The sequence below is a fragment of the Halichoerus grypus genome, chromosome 5 (assembly GCF_964656455.1).
Source record: "Halichoerus grypus chromosome 5, mHalGry1.hap1.1, whole genome shotgun sequence".
Taxonomy (NCBI): domain Eukaryota; kingdom Metazoa; phylum Chordata; class Mammalia; order Carnivora; family Phocidae; genus Halichoerus; species Halichoerus grypus.
The window spans coordinates 5064074-5080532 of NC_135716.1; the positions used below are offsets into that span (position 1 = coordinate 5064074).

Here is a 16459-nt window from a genome sequence, read left to right on the forward strand (position 1 = left end):
CCCTGGAGAGGGGCTATGGTTGCACCTTCTACAGAAGAACAAACGGAGGCTCGGCAGGGGCAGGGTTGAAGGAGCGCACCCCGGATTGTGCCCCGAAGGAAGTAGAAGCAGGACCCAGACCGTAATGGATGGAGGCCCCGTCCTTCTGGCCTGGAGCCTGTCCAAACTGTCCCTCCAGTCCCATGGCCTTGGAGCTCTGCCTCAGTGTCTCTCAGTAGGCACGTGGTTGGCCTTTAGGGGCATTCTTTTGTCCACAGAGTAGGATGTGTGCCATTTTGCCTTCCAGGATCTCATGCCAGTTGCACCGCCTTGTTGGGCCGGCGTCCTGGGTGGGGGGCAAACTTCTTCTAGATGACTTATCTTGCAGCGAGGCACTAACAGCCCCGAGGGGCTGAGCTCATGACACCATCACTTTCTTCACACTGTTTGTTTCCCTCTTCAATCCCCCTGCCTTTCAGTTTTACCCGTCCGGGAAGAGGCTCCTGGCTTGGAAAAGGCGGGCCAGACACGGGACCAGAACAATCCAGCCTCTCTCTGGAAAACCTGGTCTTCGGAGCTGGATACTGCAAGCCGACTTCCTCAGAGGTATGGTCCGCACGGGACGTGGCCCCAAGGCCGCCCTCGGTTTTGCAGGGTGTGTGTGTCCCTTCCTCTCACCTGTCCATCCGTCCCTGCCTTTCTGTCAAACATATTCCTATTGCCAGGGCCTGGGGTGGACGCTGGCCCTGGGGTCCTCATACGCGTCTCCTCTGGGTGGTCCCCCATCAGGGCGTGTTGTGAGGGGCCTCCCCTGGACCACGTGGGAACCTGGAAAGCCCCTTGGCCTTGAACTGTTTTCAAAACTTGGCTCCGTCTCTCACTTGCTCACTTTTCTGAGTCTCAGTTTGCCCCCCTGAAGGGTGAGGTCATGAAAGCATGATCCTCTTCTGGGGTGGTGTGTGTAGCCGTTGCTGTAATGAATGCAAAGTTCCTAGCCCAGTGCTGGTACTCAGTAGGTGCTCAATAACTACGCATACCCTGACCTTTCCCTTGTTCTCTCTTCTCCATCAACACCCATCCTTACCCCTCTGTGAGGCGCATGTCTTTGGCCACACTCAGCATCACTCTGCCCATATCTCTCCTGAGCCGACAAAGGATTATTTTTATCAGGGACTTGCTCAGAAATAACCAGCCTGCATTAGTCTAGCTTCTCCAGAGAAACAGAACCAACAAGAGATAGATAGATGGAGGAACAGATTATAGTATTTCCAACGAGCATTGACATATTTATGTACATGCAATATATATATATATATAGAGAGAGAAATCTTTTGAAAACAATTGGCTCACATGATGATGGAGGCTGAGAAGTCCCAAGCCCTGTCCCCTGCCGGCAGGGGACCCAGGAGAGCTGGGCCGGTGGTGGGGTTCCAGTCTGAGCTCGAGTGTGCAGGCAGGAAAACACTGGTGTCTCAGCCGGAAGGCAGGCAGAGAGAGGACATTCTCTCACTCAGATTCCTAGCTGGTCAGCTGATGCCCACCCACATCGGGAGGGCCACTCCGCACTCAGCCTGCCCACCTGCTGCCCCAGAAGAGGCGCTGCCCTGTCCTGTGCAGCCCCGCTCCCTGCTCACGGCGTCCAGCACAGCGGGTTCTGCATGCTTCTGGCTCTCCTGTGACATCAGCTCTCCCAGTTTGCGCCCCAGCCAGGAGGCCTGGCTGCAGAAGCTGCCCTCAGTCATGCGTCCATCTGGTTCAAGCCTCTGTGTCATGTTCTCCTGTGAGGAGCTGAGGAGAGAGCTGCCAACCCTCCTGCAGGACAGGGGACCCAGACCCGGGACAGGGCTCTGTGCCCAGAAGGAGCACAGAACTTTCTTGAAGGTGGACTCCAGTGACCTGTAGATGTAGGACCTCGGGCAGCCACTGGGTCTCTGGGAACCATGTCCTTAGCGTTGACACTGGACCCAGCAGATAGTAACACGGGAGTGGAAAGCGGGAGACCAGCCAGCCCGGGGTGGTGGTGGTGGTGACGTGTCTGCGTTACCTCATGCACAGGGATGGCTTCAAGGCTCGGACATGGGATTGGGAAGGAGTGGAAGGCAGGGACTCCCAGCTCCCTCTGCATCCCCACGGCCACACAGTGACTGTGCATCATTAGTGGATCCCGCGTGCTTCCCTGGATCAGCCCCGACCCCCTGCTGCCCGCCCAGCCTGGTTCCAGACTCCCCGTGGGTGGACTGAAACCTTCGCCGTGACCTCATCACATCTCCACTACCCCCTCAGCTGGGTCCTCCTCCTCACTCCCTGCACGTGCTGGCCCCAGAGCCTCCCCAGGAGACCTACCTGAAAATCTCCAGCTCGGACCATTTTCCATGTAATGTGGCATAGGACATTAGGGAATATCAGAGGTCCTAGATCAATTCAAAGCATTTTGGACACGTATTCCAAGACAGGGCTTTTGCTGGGTCCACAGGAGCCTGTGAGGAGGATTAGGATACAGTGTCTCCCATCTGATGCCTCGTTCAGACGCCACCACCTCTGAGAAGCGCTCTCTGATTTCCTAGCCTTCGTTCTCTCTCCGTGTGGGTCCGTGTGGCTGGGGATAGAGGCCAGCTCACTCAGCACCCCGTGCCCAGCCCCAGCAACGTGCAGGGCTGCCCTTGAAGACTGTTCAGAGCCCTAGACTTGGGGCACGCGCGGGCAGGGCACACCGACTCTGTGGCATCTGAGAGGCTGAGCGTGACCCAGCCAGGTCCCTGATCTTGAGGCAGTGTGACATGGGAGAGAGAAGATTATGGTCTCAGACACCTGATGGGCCCCCCAGAGCCCTGTGACTTGGCGGAGTTTGACTCACCCTTGGAAACTCAATTTCTCAACACGAGAATGGGGTAATATCTGCTTTTAGAAAGGATCTCAAGAGTTAATATGTATAAAGACAGTATAAAAATAGACCCGTAGCAGCACATGATACAGTATAGTTCCCCCCCCATTTCTTTTCTTGGCTATTTTTGGGGATGTGTGTCAAAGAAGACATCCCTGTCTTTTACAAGAGTCAGATAAAATAGCTTATTTGTGGGTGCTCAGCAGTGAACTTGCTCATGGAGCTTAGCTCAATGGGTTATTTTCAGGACCTGATTCTTTTCCTGTGTATTTTCCATCTGGGTCCCATCCAATTATGCGGGCTCAGTGCTGCGCACCCACCCCATGCCTTCCCACCAGGCAAGGGCTGCCAAGCAGAGAATAAAATCCACTCCCCCTTCCTCCCCTAGGAGCTGTGCATCCAAATCCCAAGAAGCCCAGTGCATTAGCAAATAACATGGGGATCCACGCAGACTGCAGCATCAGCTGGAAGGATTAGACACCAGGTGTTCCCTTCAAAATAAGCCTTTCTGTGCAAAGACATTTGCAGAAACTAGAGTTCAGGAGCAAAAGGAGCTGACTGCATGAAAAATCATGGGAGGCCAGGGTCCCTTTCCCATTAGCCGGGCCCCTCCCTCCCTGTGTGCAGCCCCACTCTTTCCTGCTGCGCCCAGGTGGCTGGAGCCTCAGATTTAGAGTTGGAGCTCGCATCCCCTCCCCATCGCAAGCCAGCAGCTTTGCCCTACGGGAATTATTTTCCCCTCTCTGATTTTCGGCTTATCTGTCAAAAAGGGACACTAATGCCTGCCTTGCAGGGTTGCTGAGAAGATTAAATGAAATAAGCATATTAAAGCCTGGAGCGTAGAGCCTGGCGCAAAGTGCTCGGTAAAACCCTCTGTTGGATTATTTTACTTTTAGTTTATTCACATAATTAAATTGAATGTTACTCCGAAAGCCCCCATGTGGTCTTGTGGGTAGGACATTGAATGAAGGGTCTTAGGTGTGGTTTTGTTCTTGGCTTTCAGCACTAACCTGCTGTGCGACCTTGAGTCAGACATTTGCCCTCTCTGGGTCTCAGTTTCCCCGTGTGTATAAAGAGGATAGGATGAGATGGTGCTGGGGCCTCCCCTCAGTCCTTTCTCTGCTGTTTTCCGTGTGATATTCCTGTCACTGCCCGGTGCAACCAGGGGCATTTGATACATGCTTGATTTATTAGTCCAGATTCTCCAGAGAAACAGAACCAGGAGGATGTGTGTATGTATATACACACACAGATGTATTCTAAGGGATTGTTCTGTGTGATTATGGAGGCTGGTAAGTCCAAAATCATCAGGTTAGTCCAGCGGGCTGGAGACCCAAGCACGAGTTGCAGTTTGAGCCCAGAGGCAGTCTGACCCAATGACCAGATGCTTTCTTCTTGGTGCCGGGGAGGGGGGGGGGCGGGGGCGGGGGTCAGTCTTTCTATGAAGATCTTCAGCTGATTGGGTGAGACCCACCCCGATTATGGAGGATAATCTGCTTTCCTCAGAGTCTGATGATTTAAATGCTAATCTCTTCTAGAACATAACTTTACAGAAACACCTAGAATAGTGCTTGACTGAGGAGCTGGGTATTGTGGCCTGGCAAAATGGACACATGAAATCTGCTATCACACTTAGTAAATGTTCAGGTTCTGGCAAGCTCTCATTGAAGATCAGGAATCCAAATCCAAATAATCCCTTTTTCCCTCCAGGTACAGCCCCTACGCTGCCCCCCACCCCCAGCATCACTGAAATCCTAGCATTGTTCCACTCCCTGGGGGCAGGATGACAGCGCCTGGTGGAGAAGCACGGGGACTCTCTGTCCTCAGAGCTCGGCCTCCAAGGGCAGGGACATGACTGCGCCGTGTGCTCCTCCGTCGGTCATGTATTTAGCCCCTACTGTGTGCTGGCACCTGTGGACCCCAGGGCTAACACGAATGCACCTCGGTCTCTCCCTCAGTGGGTCCTGGGGCCTAGTGAACGAGACAAAGCAGTAATTGAAGGTTTACAATTCTGCACTAGTGTGTAAAGTGAGACGCCAATCATTTTACATCAGATGTTTGAACACCTGCTCTGTTAAGCCCTGGACGCACGAGGGCTCCATCTATCTCCTCGACCTTGTATTTCCTTTGACAGATGAGGAACCTGGGACAGAGTTTAAGTTCCAGCTCTGCAGTTATACGGCTGGGCAGCCTCTTGCCCTCTCTCCACCCGGGCTTTAGCCATGAGGAGGTTAATGGTTAAGCAAAGAAGGGGCAGGGACTCCCACTCTGCAAGGCTGGGCATGGTTCTGCTTTGTCCGCTTCTGTGTGCAGGGCGCAGGGTGCAGTGCATGTGCTCGGGAAGCCTTTGTTGAAGGAACAGGTCAGAAACCGTGGAATCTGAGAACATCTGAATTCAAGAGAACCAACGCCCTTGCAAGTAGACTGCTAGATATTTCACTTTCCAATCGATGTGTTCTAGCGGGCAGTTTGAGCCTCCCAGGTGCTTGGCTCACCCGTGGAAATCACAGAAGCCATGCAGAGCAGATGAATGTGTCTGAGATGAGTGTATCCGCCACCAAAGTGAAACCCCCCCATCCTCAACATGACTTAGGACATGCTTTCCAGACCCAGGAGCATGTCATTGAGAGAATATTCTAGATTGCAGATCTGGAGCTACTTCCCCTTTAAGTCGGATTACAGAGAATTGTAAAACAGCATCATCCTGGAAGAGAGTAATGCCCCCACAGCACAGGCACATGGAGTGCTGAGCTTTACATAACATTCCATGTTGAGCCCCGTGTCGTGATGGGCCCTCACTGAAGGCAGGCACATGTCTGGTGGGGCTGGGTGGGGATGGAAACCGAGGCATGGAGCTGCCTTCCAGACAGACATCTCCCACCTCCTAGGCATGCTCCTTTTTTACCTCTTTGCCTCCATTTTTATTGGGCTCTTTGTACTTTACCCTTGCTTTAAATTTACCCTTGCTTGTTACTGTAAACATCCTCGTATTCCTTTCACGAGGATCCAGAGTCCCATAGCTAAGGCCCAGACCATCATTACTGCTATGTGAACACATCACTAGATTACCTCTGGCATGTGATGTCTCCGTGAGCAGAGATGCTGTCATTGGTCTATTCACTCATCTGATACTCATCAAGCGCCTACTATGTCCAGGGATGGGACAAGGAGTTGGTGACACAGTGCTCATGGGAATGGCAGCCTCAGCCCCCACCTGGTGGGCATCTTCATTTCTGTAGCCCTTGGTGCCCATTCGAGTTGCTGGCACACTGCGGCTGCTCACTCAGTGTTGGAGGTACCGATGAAGGGAGATGGCGTAGCATGAGGTTCTCGATCCTGTATGAGGGGTGACCACTGCCTTACCCCTAAGACACAGTAGACCCAGGACCCAGTGACTACAATACTTTGGGGACTGATGGAATGTTTTAATGTCTTGTAAAATCAAAAAGTGTGTGTGACTAGCTAGCTAGCTAGATGATAGGTAATTATATCAATGCAGTCATGAAAATAGAATTTTAAATACATTTTCTAACAGATGAAAAGTGCCTGGGGACCACAAAAGGCATAATTCGACTTTGGGAACAATTAGGATTAGTCCCCATTTTTACTTCCTGATGACTGACATAAGGAAGCAGAACCCAGTACACCCAGATAATTTCCCTGCGGCGGGCAGGTGCGCACCTAGAACTCGGCTCTCTATTCGGCCCCATGCTTCGCTGCAGCTCATTTCTCCAGCGGGACACCTGCTCAGGGAGCATGCTGCATAAGCTTCAGCGTGGGGGCAGATAGCTGAGTGTGGAGGAACAGCTGTTTGAAATCTGGGAGCACCATGCTCTAAGGTTCACTACCTGGGGAAGAATCAGAAGTCATCGGGAAAACACAATAGTTATTTAACGAAAAACCTGTTTTATGGTTTAAAATAAATGTGTTTAATGATGTTTGCTGTTTCAAGAATTAAGATGTCAAGCACTGTTGTACTTACCCTCTCCACCAGAATTAATTTAAAGCTTTCTCATTTAAATGATTATCTGATTTACTAAAATCTTGCAAAACAAATAACAAGTTGCTCTCCGGCGCACAGCTATGATGGGCTTTGACTCTCTGGTGCATTGCGTTCACACGCATATGAATCTGGCGGCATTCCACAGGTCATTTCCACAGAAGAATATAAATCCCTGAAAGTGGACTTTTCGTGCAAAAGTCTACAGTATTGCTTATTTATGCACCATCCTGTTCATGAGAAAACGGCCTTTATTCCACATCGCCTGCCTTCGGAGGCCTTCTTCCACTCCAGGGTTTCTAGGTGTGTGGGATGTCAGGTGGCCAGGGTGGGTCAGAGCATCCCTTCCCGGACTGCCCTGTGTTTGTCCCCCTCTCAGGGTGCAGGGCAGCAGACACCAAGTGCACACAGACTGAGTGATCGGCAGGTGAGCGGGCAGCAAGGTGCACAGACAAGAACACTGGGTATGAGTACGGAAACCTGGCAGGGCTAAGGTCAGATTCTTCCGCGGATGACCTGTGAGAGCTTGGCAAGTCATGTGACCACTCTGAGCCTCTGTTTCTTCTTCTTTTCTTAAAGGGGAGAATGAAACGTGTTCACCTATAAGGTTTGCCTGGGACTCAGGAGGGGAAAGAATTTTCCCCCTTTGAGCATCCTTTTCTCCCCACGCCCTCTCCCCTCCTGCTCCCCCCCCCACCCCGGGATGGTGTGATGACGTCACCACACATCACAGTCACCATTTAACATAATTATGTCAGCTAAATGTGTTGAGCCCTTACACGTGTTAGGCTCTGTGCTGACCATTTTTACTGTGCTTCTTCATGGCTCCTGGAATAATTCACATCATAGAGGTACTCTAGTAACTTCAGGAAGTTGCTGGTAGTTGGGCAGCCGGTCTCTGGTGGGGCCTGGATATGTGCCCAGGTCCCACTGCATCACCTTATGTCCCCTTTGAATCACTGTCACCTGCTCTCTCCTGGAGCACTCCCAGTAAGTGGGTGGCCGTGTGCGGCACATTGGCCACCGAGCATGCTGGTGGCAACAGGTGTCTCTGTTGGTGTCGGCTCCTTTTTGCAGTTGAGGAACCTGAGCCTAAGCCACGCTTTGCTCTCATTGAGACAGCAGTTATATTTAACACTCAGGTGGAGGAGGAGTGGAGCGACCATCAGAAAGTCAGCCCCAGACCTACCCTCGTGGAGTTTGCAATTTAGCCAGAAAAAAGAAAGAGATTGAAAAAGTAATTTTTAATTACAGGAGAGAAACATTAAGAAATAATTTGTCTCCAGTGTTGTAGTTGGCTGGAGCACAGAAGAGAGGGGCTCACCACCGGGGTGATCGGTGGAGAGCTTCCTGGAGGGAGGGACTTTAAGCAGGGAACAGGATGTAGGACTCTGAATCTACATCTGTCTCTCGCCATGGACTAGTAGTTTCCTAAGTCCTTTGTCTTCCAAGACCAGACATTGGTAGGGGCCTTCCAGATCCTTTCGCTTTTTTTTTTTTTTTTTAAGAGAGGGAGAGAGAGAATCTCAAGCAGGCTCCATGCCCAGCATGGAGCCCGAGGCAGGGCTCGATCTCACGACCCTGAGATCATGACCTAACCTGAAATCAAGAGTCAGATTCTTAACCGACTGAGCTACCCAGGTGCCCCTGGCCCCCCATTTTTAAAAGAGAGAGTGTCATTTCCTTGAAACTTGAATTATTGCTTTACTTAACATGTTTTTACAGAGCACGTAATTTGATCACCCTCGTGTTGGGGCGGTATGCGCAGCCTAGAGAGGCATGCTGACCCCAGACAGGGACTAGCGCTCCAGGAATCATCCATTTGCTGGTGGTGCCGGCGGTCCGCTAGGGAAATACAAAACAGGGCCAGGTTCCTGAGACTGGGACGCTGTCCAGAAACACTTCCCAGAGGGAAGGAGCTCTAATCTGAATCCAAAGGAATGAATTGTCAGTTGTGGAGGGAAGGGGTGAGGAAGAGTAGCATCAGGGCGGGGGGCAGTGAGGGAAAGGGCGTGCCACATTGGGGGACTCGAGGAGGTCAGTGTGGCCAGACCCGGGGCTGGGAAGGTCACCGGTGACCTGATCCTCGGAAACCCTGTAACCTGCTTAGCCACGGCAATGTCACGTGCAGGGGATCAGTGCGATAGGATGTGTCATCCTTCCTGTTGCTCTGTCCAGGATTGATTGGCAGAGGTAGGGCTGGGGCAGAGACGGGAGGTCACAGGCTGTTGCAGTGGTCCACTAATGAGTGCAGTAGAGGCCCGCGCAAAGTGGAGGTGAGGCAGGCGGAAGAGAGAGAGAATGGATGTCCTGGCTGTGACTGAAGTACGGAGGGAACTTGAACAATAAGCACGTGTGGAGTCGTCTATCATGGGGCGTCAGGGCTCCGTGGTGAGCTAGCTCCTAACAAGGAGAATCAGCAAACGTGATTCATGCTAAAGTGTGAATGGCTGAGATCATCCATTTTGGGTGACCCTACTTTAGGCATTTACATTTTTTAAAAGAGCATTTAACTCAAAGAGGGGGACATCGCCTGTTCTCTCTGCCTAGAATATCCTTCTCTGACCCTCTTTGATCACTCTTTCCCCTGGAAGAACTCCTCTTTATCCTTCAAAACCCACTCCAGTGATCACCACTGCTGTGAAGCCTTCTTCGACCACTCAGGTACACTAACCCACTGTTTTCTCTCCTACATGTGCACTTTGGACAGGCCTCTGCTGTCTCGTCTGAATGTAATAATTGCTTCATGAGTCACTTTGTTCCACTTAAAAGCATTCCATGAGGGCACAGTCATTCATCTCGATGCTCCCAATTAAATCACTCCAAGGACATTTTACCCTTCAATCCCAGGATGAATCACAGTTGTCGCCTTGAAGAAGCAGACAGATGACAGGCTTGCTCAAGAGCCAGAGTTTTAAGGAGGAGTGGGATTGGGGACCCTGGGAGTGGGCTGCCAGTCTCCAGAGCTCTTTGCCATTTTCCTGCCTGTGCCCTCCTATGGATGTCACAGCCTGTCACATGGAAGTCTGAATCAGGAGGATTAGGGGCTGAGAGGTCAGGGCTCCATGCGCTGCCCAGGCACCAGAGAGAGTTGGCCTCTTGGGCAGATGTTGTCACCGTTCGCTGTTGTCTAGCATGCTAGCAGCCTGCCAGATATCGTATGAAAGTTGCCTCCATCGTCACGAGCTCAAGAGCCAGCAACGGGGTACCATTGCGTTGAGGAGGAGGTCACGGAGAAAACGTGTAAGCCGGAGAGCCAGACACTTGCGTTGAGGCTGATGTGCATCCCATATCTGTATTTGATCCTTCATTTTGTAAGCATCATATTGCATATTTAACCTGCAGTGCACGCTTGACTCTGGGAGTTTAGCTAAGAGCAAGATATACATTCAAGAAAACACACCATTCTTTACTTAATATTGTCATGAATGTCGAGGAGCTGCTATTATGTGGAACCTGGCCTGGTCTTTGGTACAGAGGAGCTTCCCTGAGCAAGGGGAATTTAGGCTGTGATGTGAAGGATGAGGCACAGCCAGAGGTGAGGGGGGATGTAGGGCTGCCCTATACAGTTGTGTAAGTTGCACACTACACAAAGACACCTGGTGGAGCAGGTGAGTTGGGGCTGAAATCCTGCCCACTCTCCACTTGCCAAGCTGTGCATCCATGGGGCTGTGTCCATCCAGATGAGGGACGTTCCCTCTCTCCCGTTCATCCACCAAGGAGGGAAACTCTGGTTAGCACAAAGGCAACCTATGACCACTGTTAATTGGTCCTGGAAGGGGAAGAATGTTTGAGCTAAGTGTACTGTGGCAAAGGCCCTGGGGTGGGAAAAAGTGATGTGATGAAGATGCTGTAACCCTGGGCTGGGACCTAGTGACTGAGAGAGGAACAGATGTGAGTGAGTCTCCTGAGGACAGGGCTGAGGTGGGGGGTGGGGTGGGGGGTGGGGAGGGAGCTGTCCCCTGCAGGGACCTGCAGACTGTGTGCTAAGGGTAGCAGGATGAGCTCCCAGGGTGACTGATGAGCAAGCAGGGCACGGATGTGGAGCACCTAGACGATCCTTGGCGGGGAGTTTGGGGCTCCACACACCACGGAGCTGCTCTCTGGCACTCCATCAGCTTCACCCGCAGCACCCACTCCCCCTCAGGGTCGCTGGGCTCCAGCCAGCACCCCGCACGCAGCCGTGCTAGCAAGGTGGTGGTTAAGAGACGAAGCAGAGTTCGAATCTCACAGGCCCTTGGCAGGTGTTAGATCTGACGCTTGTCAAGATGCGCCCAGCGTTGTGTGAATTTGAAAACCAAGTCTGAACATGAAACGTTTCACTCCAAATGTGAGTCCAAAATCTCTGAACCAGGTCTTGCTGAATGGCAAGAGCCTGTAACTGACTCTACCCAGAATACTGATAATTCATGTGCTTCTTTCTTGCCACCTAGCTGGGGAGATATCAGCCAGTGGACATAGAGCAGGCCTTTTCTATTTAATGTGGTCACAGTGGAAGGGACACTGTTGTGGGAGCCAGGATTTCGAGCCTCTAAAACCGGTTGCCCCCAGAGAGGGTGCTGTGCCCCCCGGCAGAGACAGCCCTGGCAGATGGGCTAACTCTGGAGATGCAGAACCTCAGTGTGTGCCGGGGGACGGTGGGGAGGGATTAGGGCATCCCACATTCCCCGCATTCTTCCCAGCTACACCTGCAGTTCCCTTGAGGCCCTGAGACTAGGCTCAGGTCAATGAAATGGGGACAGAAGGTATACAAGTCTCTTTCCTCCTTACTGTCCAAACATCTTGCTTGATCCTCTGGGCCTCCTTTCTTCGATGGTGACCTCAGGAGTCACGTGTTTGGGACTGAGGTGGCACAAAACGAAAGAACCCAGATGAAAAGAGACTGGAGGAGAGCCACACAGGAGATCCACTGACTGGTATCAGACTTTGGGAAAACAGAAAAAAAAAAAATGATGTGAAGTAACAGATTTATGGATTGCTTATCACAGCAGTTAGCGTTACTTAAGAAAAACACTTGCTTTCTATGGTCTGGCCTTAACAAAAACCTAAAAGCATGGCATGGACCCGAGCGATCGGAAGTCCAGAAGTGGAGACTTCCCGGTCGGAAGACAGAAGGTCAGCAGTGTGTCTGTGTTCCCTGTAGCTGTGTTTGGTGAGGGGCGACAGAGACATGAGCTCGGGAAAGAATTAGCTTTCACGCAGACATAAAAGGGGACAGAGAAAACCCATGCGGACATGTGGGGACTGGCAGAGGTGGGAAAGCCTCTTTCTTTTTAAACAAATGCATTGAGGTCATTTTAAAAACAAACAAACAAAAAACACAAAAATTTTGACAGACCCCAAGAACACTTCGCAGTTGAATAAAGCCACAGTGACTGGAAGCAAACACCAGATTAATGCCTCAGCTCTCCTACATCGTGACCCAGAAAGCTTCAAGACATCTTCTGCTTAGTTTCTATAGAGACCTGGGGGCAAAAAACCCAAAAATAAACAAACAAAAAATAACAAAGAAATGCAGCAGACTTAAGAGCACAGGGAAGAGGCTGGAAACCAATAGATTGACAGCCTACTAAATTTTCAAGAAAACTGTGTTGCTGAAGAAACCACAAGCTGGGACTGCAAGACTGTTTGGCCATTCAGGGCTAATCTGAACCCTTGGGCCCCCCTTGCAGCATGTGTCCCCCAGGGACCATGCTCTCCCTGCCACCCCAGCCTCCCGGAAGGCAGACCCAGGGACTGGGGGTTGCGTGGATCCAGGGGGATGGACCAGGGAGTTCCATCATGGATTTTGTGCCGCCTCTAGAAACCTACAGAGCTCAATCTGCCGTGCATCCCATACTCTTCTCTATCCCTCAGGGGAGTGTCCGTGTCAGTTACTGCTTCTTGTTTCCACCATTGCCCGTTGTGAAGGCCAGTTAATTGATATCCTTAGGTCTTTGGTCATTGGAATAATACGCGCCATATCAGACCCAATGTCAACTGTACCTTCCGCCACCCAGAAATCCTCAAGCTGAAATACGAGGCAGTGAATGCCTGGGACCAGGGCCTCCCCCCTTGCACGAGGGTATTGTAGGTGGAGGGAGAAGAGTGAAGCAGGGTTGGTGATCAGGACCACAGAGGTGGCTGACTGGCTGTGTCCTCATCAGCCTCGTTTCTCTGAATGTGTACATGTGAAGATGTTTTCCCAAGCCTCCCTGGCAGTTAGTTGAAGGCCGTATACCTGGGTTTGAGCCCATGGAATACTTGAGAATTGTTCCTTAAAAATATTCTGCATGATGCCCCAGGCTATCTGTTCATTCCGTGGCACCTTTGAAGGGTGCATGTCAAAGGGTGGGAGCGTCCCAAGTTGGGACGCCCCTGGATCCCCGCTTACGGGAAAACTGCCCACAGCACTGCTAACCCACAGTGGCCTTTGTGTGGGTGATGACTCAGCTCCCGCAGTGTTATGCACTGAGAGCTCAGGGCTGTTTGTTAGTGTAGTGCTGTCAGACCTATCCTGACTGTAACTGTGGGTCTCCAGAGAAAGGCGACCATGTATATGCCTCTGCTTCTCGCTCCTTGGTCTAAGATGTTCGCTGGTCCAGGCAGGGCAGATGCTGCAGGCAACCGGCTGGAGAGAGTCCTGGGAACCAGGGGGTCATCAGGGCCCCTCCCCACCATGCCGGCACCACTTGTAGGCCTAACTGTCCTCTGCCCTCCTTCCTCCTTCTCCCGGTCTTGCCCTGGACTAAAGATCAGCTTGCAGTTTTGAGAGGAAGAGGGAGAAATTGAGATAGACAGCCTCAAGGCTGGCCTGTGTGTCACACCCCCCAGTAAGCTGACTCAGGTGTGTCTATTGTTCAGCTCCGCCTATCAGACCTACCTTGTCAAACCCAGGTCTATCCATTGCCAGCATATACCTGTCAAGCTTCACAGCTTCTCTGCTCTCAGTGTATATGGAAAATAGGTATAGACATCAGAAGTCCAACAAATTTGTACCTCTTAGTAGCTCAGTGGTGGTAGACAAACTTGACCATGGTACCAGGCCACCGGCAGAGAGAGCCTCTCCCTGGGGAGACAGCAGTAATTATAAACCAGGAGTGCACAGCAGAATATCCTGGGAAGCCATTTAAAATATTATGCCTATCTGAGCTCTACTCCCAGGGATTCAGCATCGCTAGATTGGGGTTTAGACCACAGTATTTAAAAAAGTCTCCTCAGGTGATTCTGATGCATCCTCCGGTTGAGGTCTCCTGGAATGGCCCAACAGGTACAGACTTTGGAGTTGGACACACTTGGGTTCCAACCCAGGATCTGTCACTCTAGTCCTTGAGCTCATCACCTCTGATTTAGAGATAATGCACACATAGGGCGCTTGATAGGGAGTCAGAGCTCCAGAACATCCCTGGCAATGTGTCTGTGAAGAACGCAGTAGACGCTCCACCATATAAACTTCCGCATATTCTCTTAGTCATCCTTTCTTCCAAAAGCCTCCCAATTCCTCTCCTCTCCCCTGGCCCGAGGCTGGGTTAGGAGGCCCTTCTCTGGGCCCCAGATAACTTCTTGCTTACTCTTACCATGGCAAACTTTGTATTTCCTTGGCATTACCTGTTTTCTGACCCATTTCTTGCTAGACTTTGAGCTGCGAGACCACAGGTGTTGGGAGCAGTAACTGTTCCTCCAGAACAACAGTTGTCCCACAAATGGACCCAAAGTGAGTAGCCATTGTCACAGGGCAGTTGGTGCCCTCTCTACACTTCATCTTTTTTAATGCCCATGATAACCCTCTGAGCTAAACCTCATCACCTGCATTTTGGACACAAGGAAACTGAGGCCCAGAGAGAGGAACTTACTTGCCTCAGGTCGCACAAATAGAAAGGGGCAGAGGAGAACCCTGTGTGGCAGACTCTGTGTAAGACCTGTGTGCTATGTGTGTAATCTTGAAATCCGCATATGGAAGGACCTAGTCCACAGTATAAAGAGCCTCCTCTCTCTCTCTCTCTCTTTTTTTTTTTTAAGATTTTATTTATTTATTTGACAGAGAGAGACACAACGAGAGAGGGAACACAAGCAGGGGGAGTGGGAGAGGGAGAAGCAGGCCTCCCGCCGAGCGGGGAGCCCGATGCGGGGCTCGAACCCAGGACCCTGGGACCATGACCTGAGCCGAAGGCAGACGCTTAACGACTGAGCCACCCAGGCGCCCCTCTCTCTCTCTTTTTAAGATTTTATTTATTTGAGAGAGATAGAAAGAGAGCATGAGCTGGGGTGTGGTGGCAGAGGGAGAAGGAGAAGCAGACTCCCCACTGAGCAGGGAGTCCAACGTAGGACTTGATCCCAGGACCCTGGGATCATGACCTGAGCCAAAGGCAGATACTCAACCGACTGAGCCACCCAGGTGCCCCAAGAAGCTCCTTTCTTTGGGACAGCAGCCTCCATGCTGCCATGCACTGTCCTTTGGTGGCCTTTCCCTCACCTGCACCTTGTACAGAACATTTCTTTCTCCTAAATGTAGTAGAAATGCTCCCTGAGCCTGTTTGTGCTCATAATTGTTCCATCTGAGAAAATACAAATTATAATTTGAGCGTAACTATTCACCGAGGAGTTGAAGACTTGGCAAGAGTTACCAAAAAGAATAATTTTATTTTCTGGCTCGAAGGAATCCCTGGACCAGGAGCAAAGAAATCCATATTTAAATTGGACTCTGTCATGACTAGCTTTTGTCCTTGAGTAATTCAGTGAACCTTCAAGACTTAGTCTCCCCTGGTCAGTAAAGTAATAGTAATACTTGTCCCCATTCTTCTTCTTCTTCTTCTTTTTTTTTTAAGATTTTATTTATTTGACAGAGACACAGCGAGAGAGGGAACACAGGTGGGGGGGGTGGGGTGGGAGAGAGAGAAGCAGGCTTCCCTCAGAGCAGGGAGCCCAATGCAGGGCTCCAACCCAGGACCCTAGGATCATGACCTGAGCCGAAGGCAGACGCTCAACGACTGAGCCACTCAGGCACCCCTGTCCCCATTCTTCTTTAACATATTCAACAACTTGGCCATCTCAGTATATTCTGAGACTGTGTTAAAACTGCAGTGAGTAAGACACATGCTGTCCTGGCCTCACAGACAAGTGGGGCACTGGCGTGGCCCCTCTGAGGGATATATTAAATATCTAATTATATCAATAAGACATAAGTTATTGTTGTGGTCAGAGTTCTAAAGAAGCAGAGCAAACAATGCTATTCCACCCTTTCTGTTATCACATTTACATCCTTTCTTATCACTTCCTGGTCCTGCCCCTAACTCTGTCCTGCCGTCTTGCCAGGCATCTCTCCCATCTCTCTGTCCTCATCTCTCTCCCTGCTTAGTTGGCTTCCTCTTCTGACCCCCTTTTCTCTCTGCTTCTGCCTCCTTCTCAGCTCCCTCCCCGTCTCCTCTTACCTCTCCCCCACACCTCCACCTCCCCTCACTACCTCCCCTCCTTTTCCTTGCTGTAACTCCCTTTGCTGAGAGCACCTCTGCCACCATGCCCCAGCTCATGCTCTCTATCTCTCTCAAATAAATAAAATCTTAAAAAGAGAGAGAGAGGGGTGCCTGGGTGGCTCAGTCGTTAAGCGTCTGCCTTTGGCTCAG

The 16459-nt window shown here is 51.2% G+C and overlaps 1 protein-coding gene across 2 annotated transcripts in view; it reads left to right on the top strand.

The window, feature by feature from the left end:
* FAM135B (family with sequence similarity 135 member B) overlaps positions 1 to 16459 on the top strand; it is a 274207-nt gene that overhangs the window by 197988 nt on the left and 59760 nt on the right. The window contains exon 7 of one of the 2 annotated variants that reach the window (XM_036089386.2): positions 459 to 585. The exons of the other annotated variant lie outside the window; for it this stretch is intronic. Coding sequence (XP_035945279.2) covers positions 459 to 585 — 127 coding nt within the window. The remainder of the gene's footprint in view (positions 1 to 458; positions 586 to 16459) is intronic. 2 annotated transcript variants of the gene reach the window in all.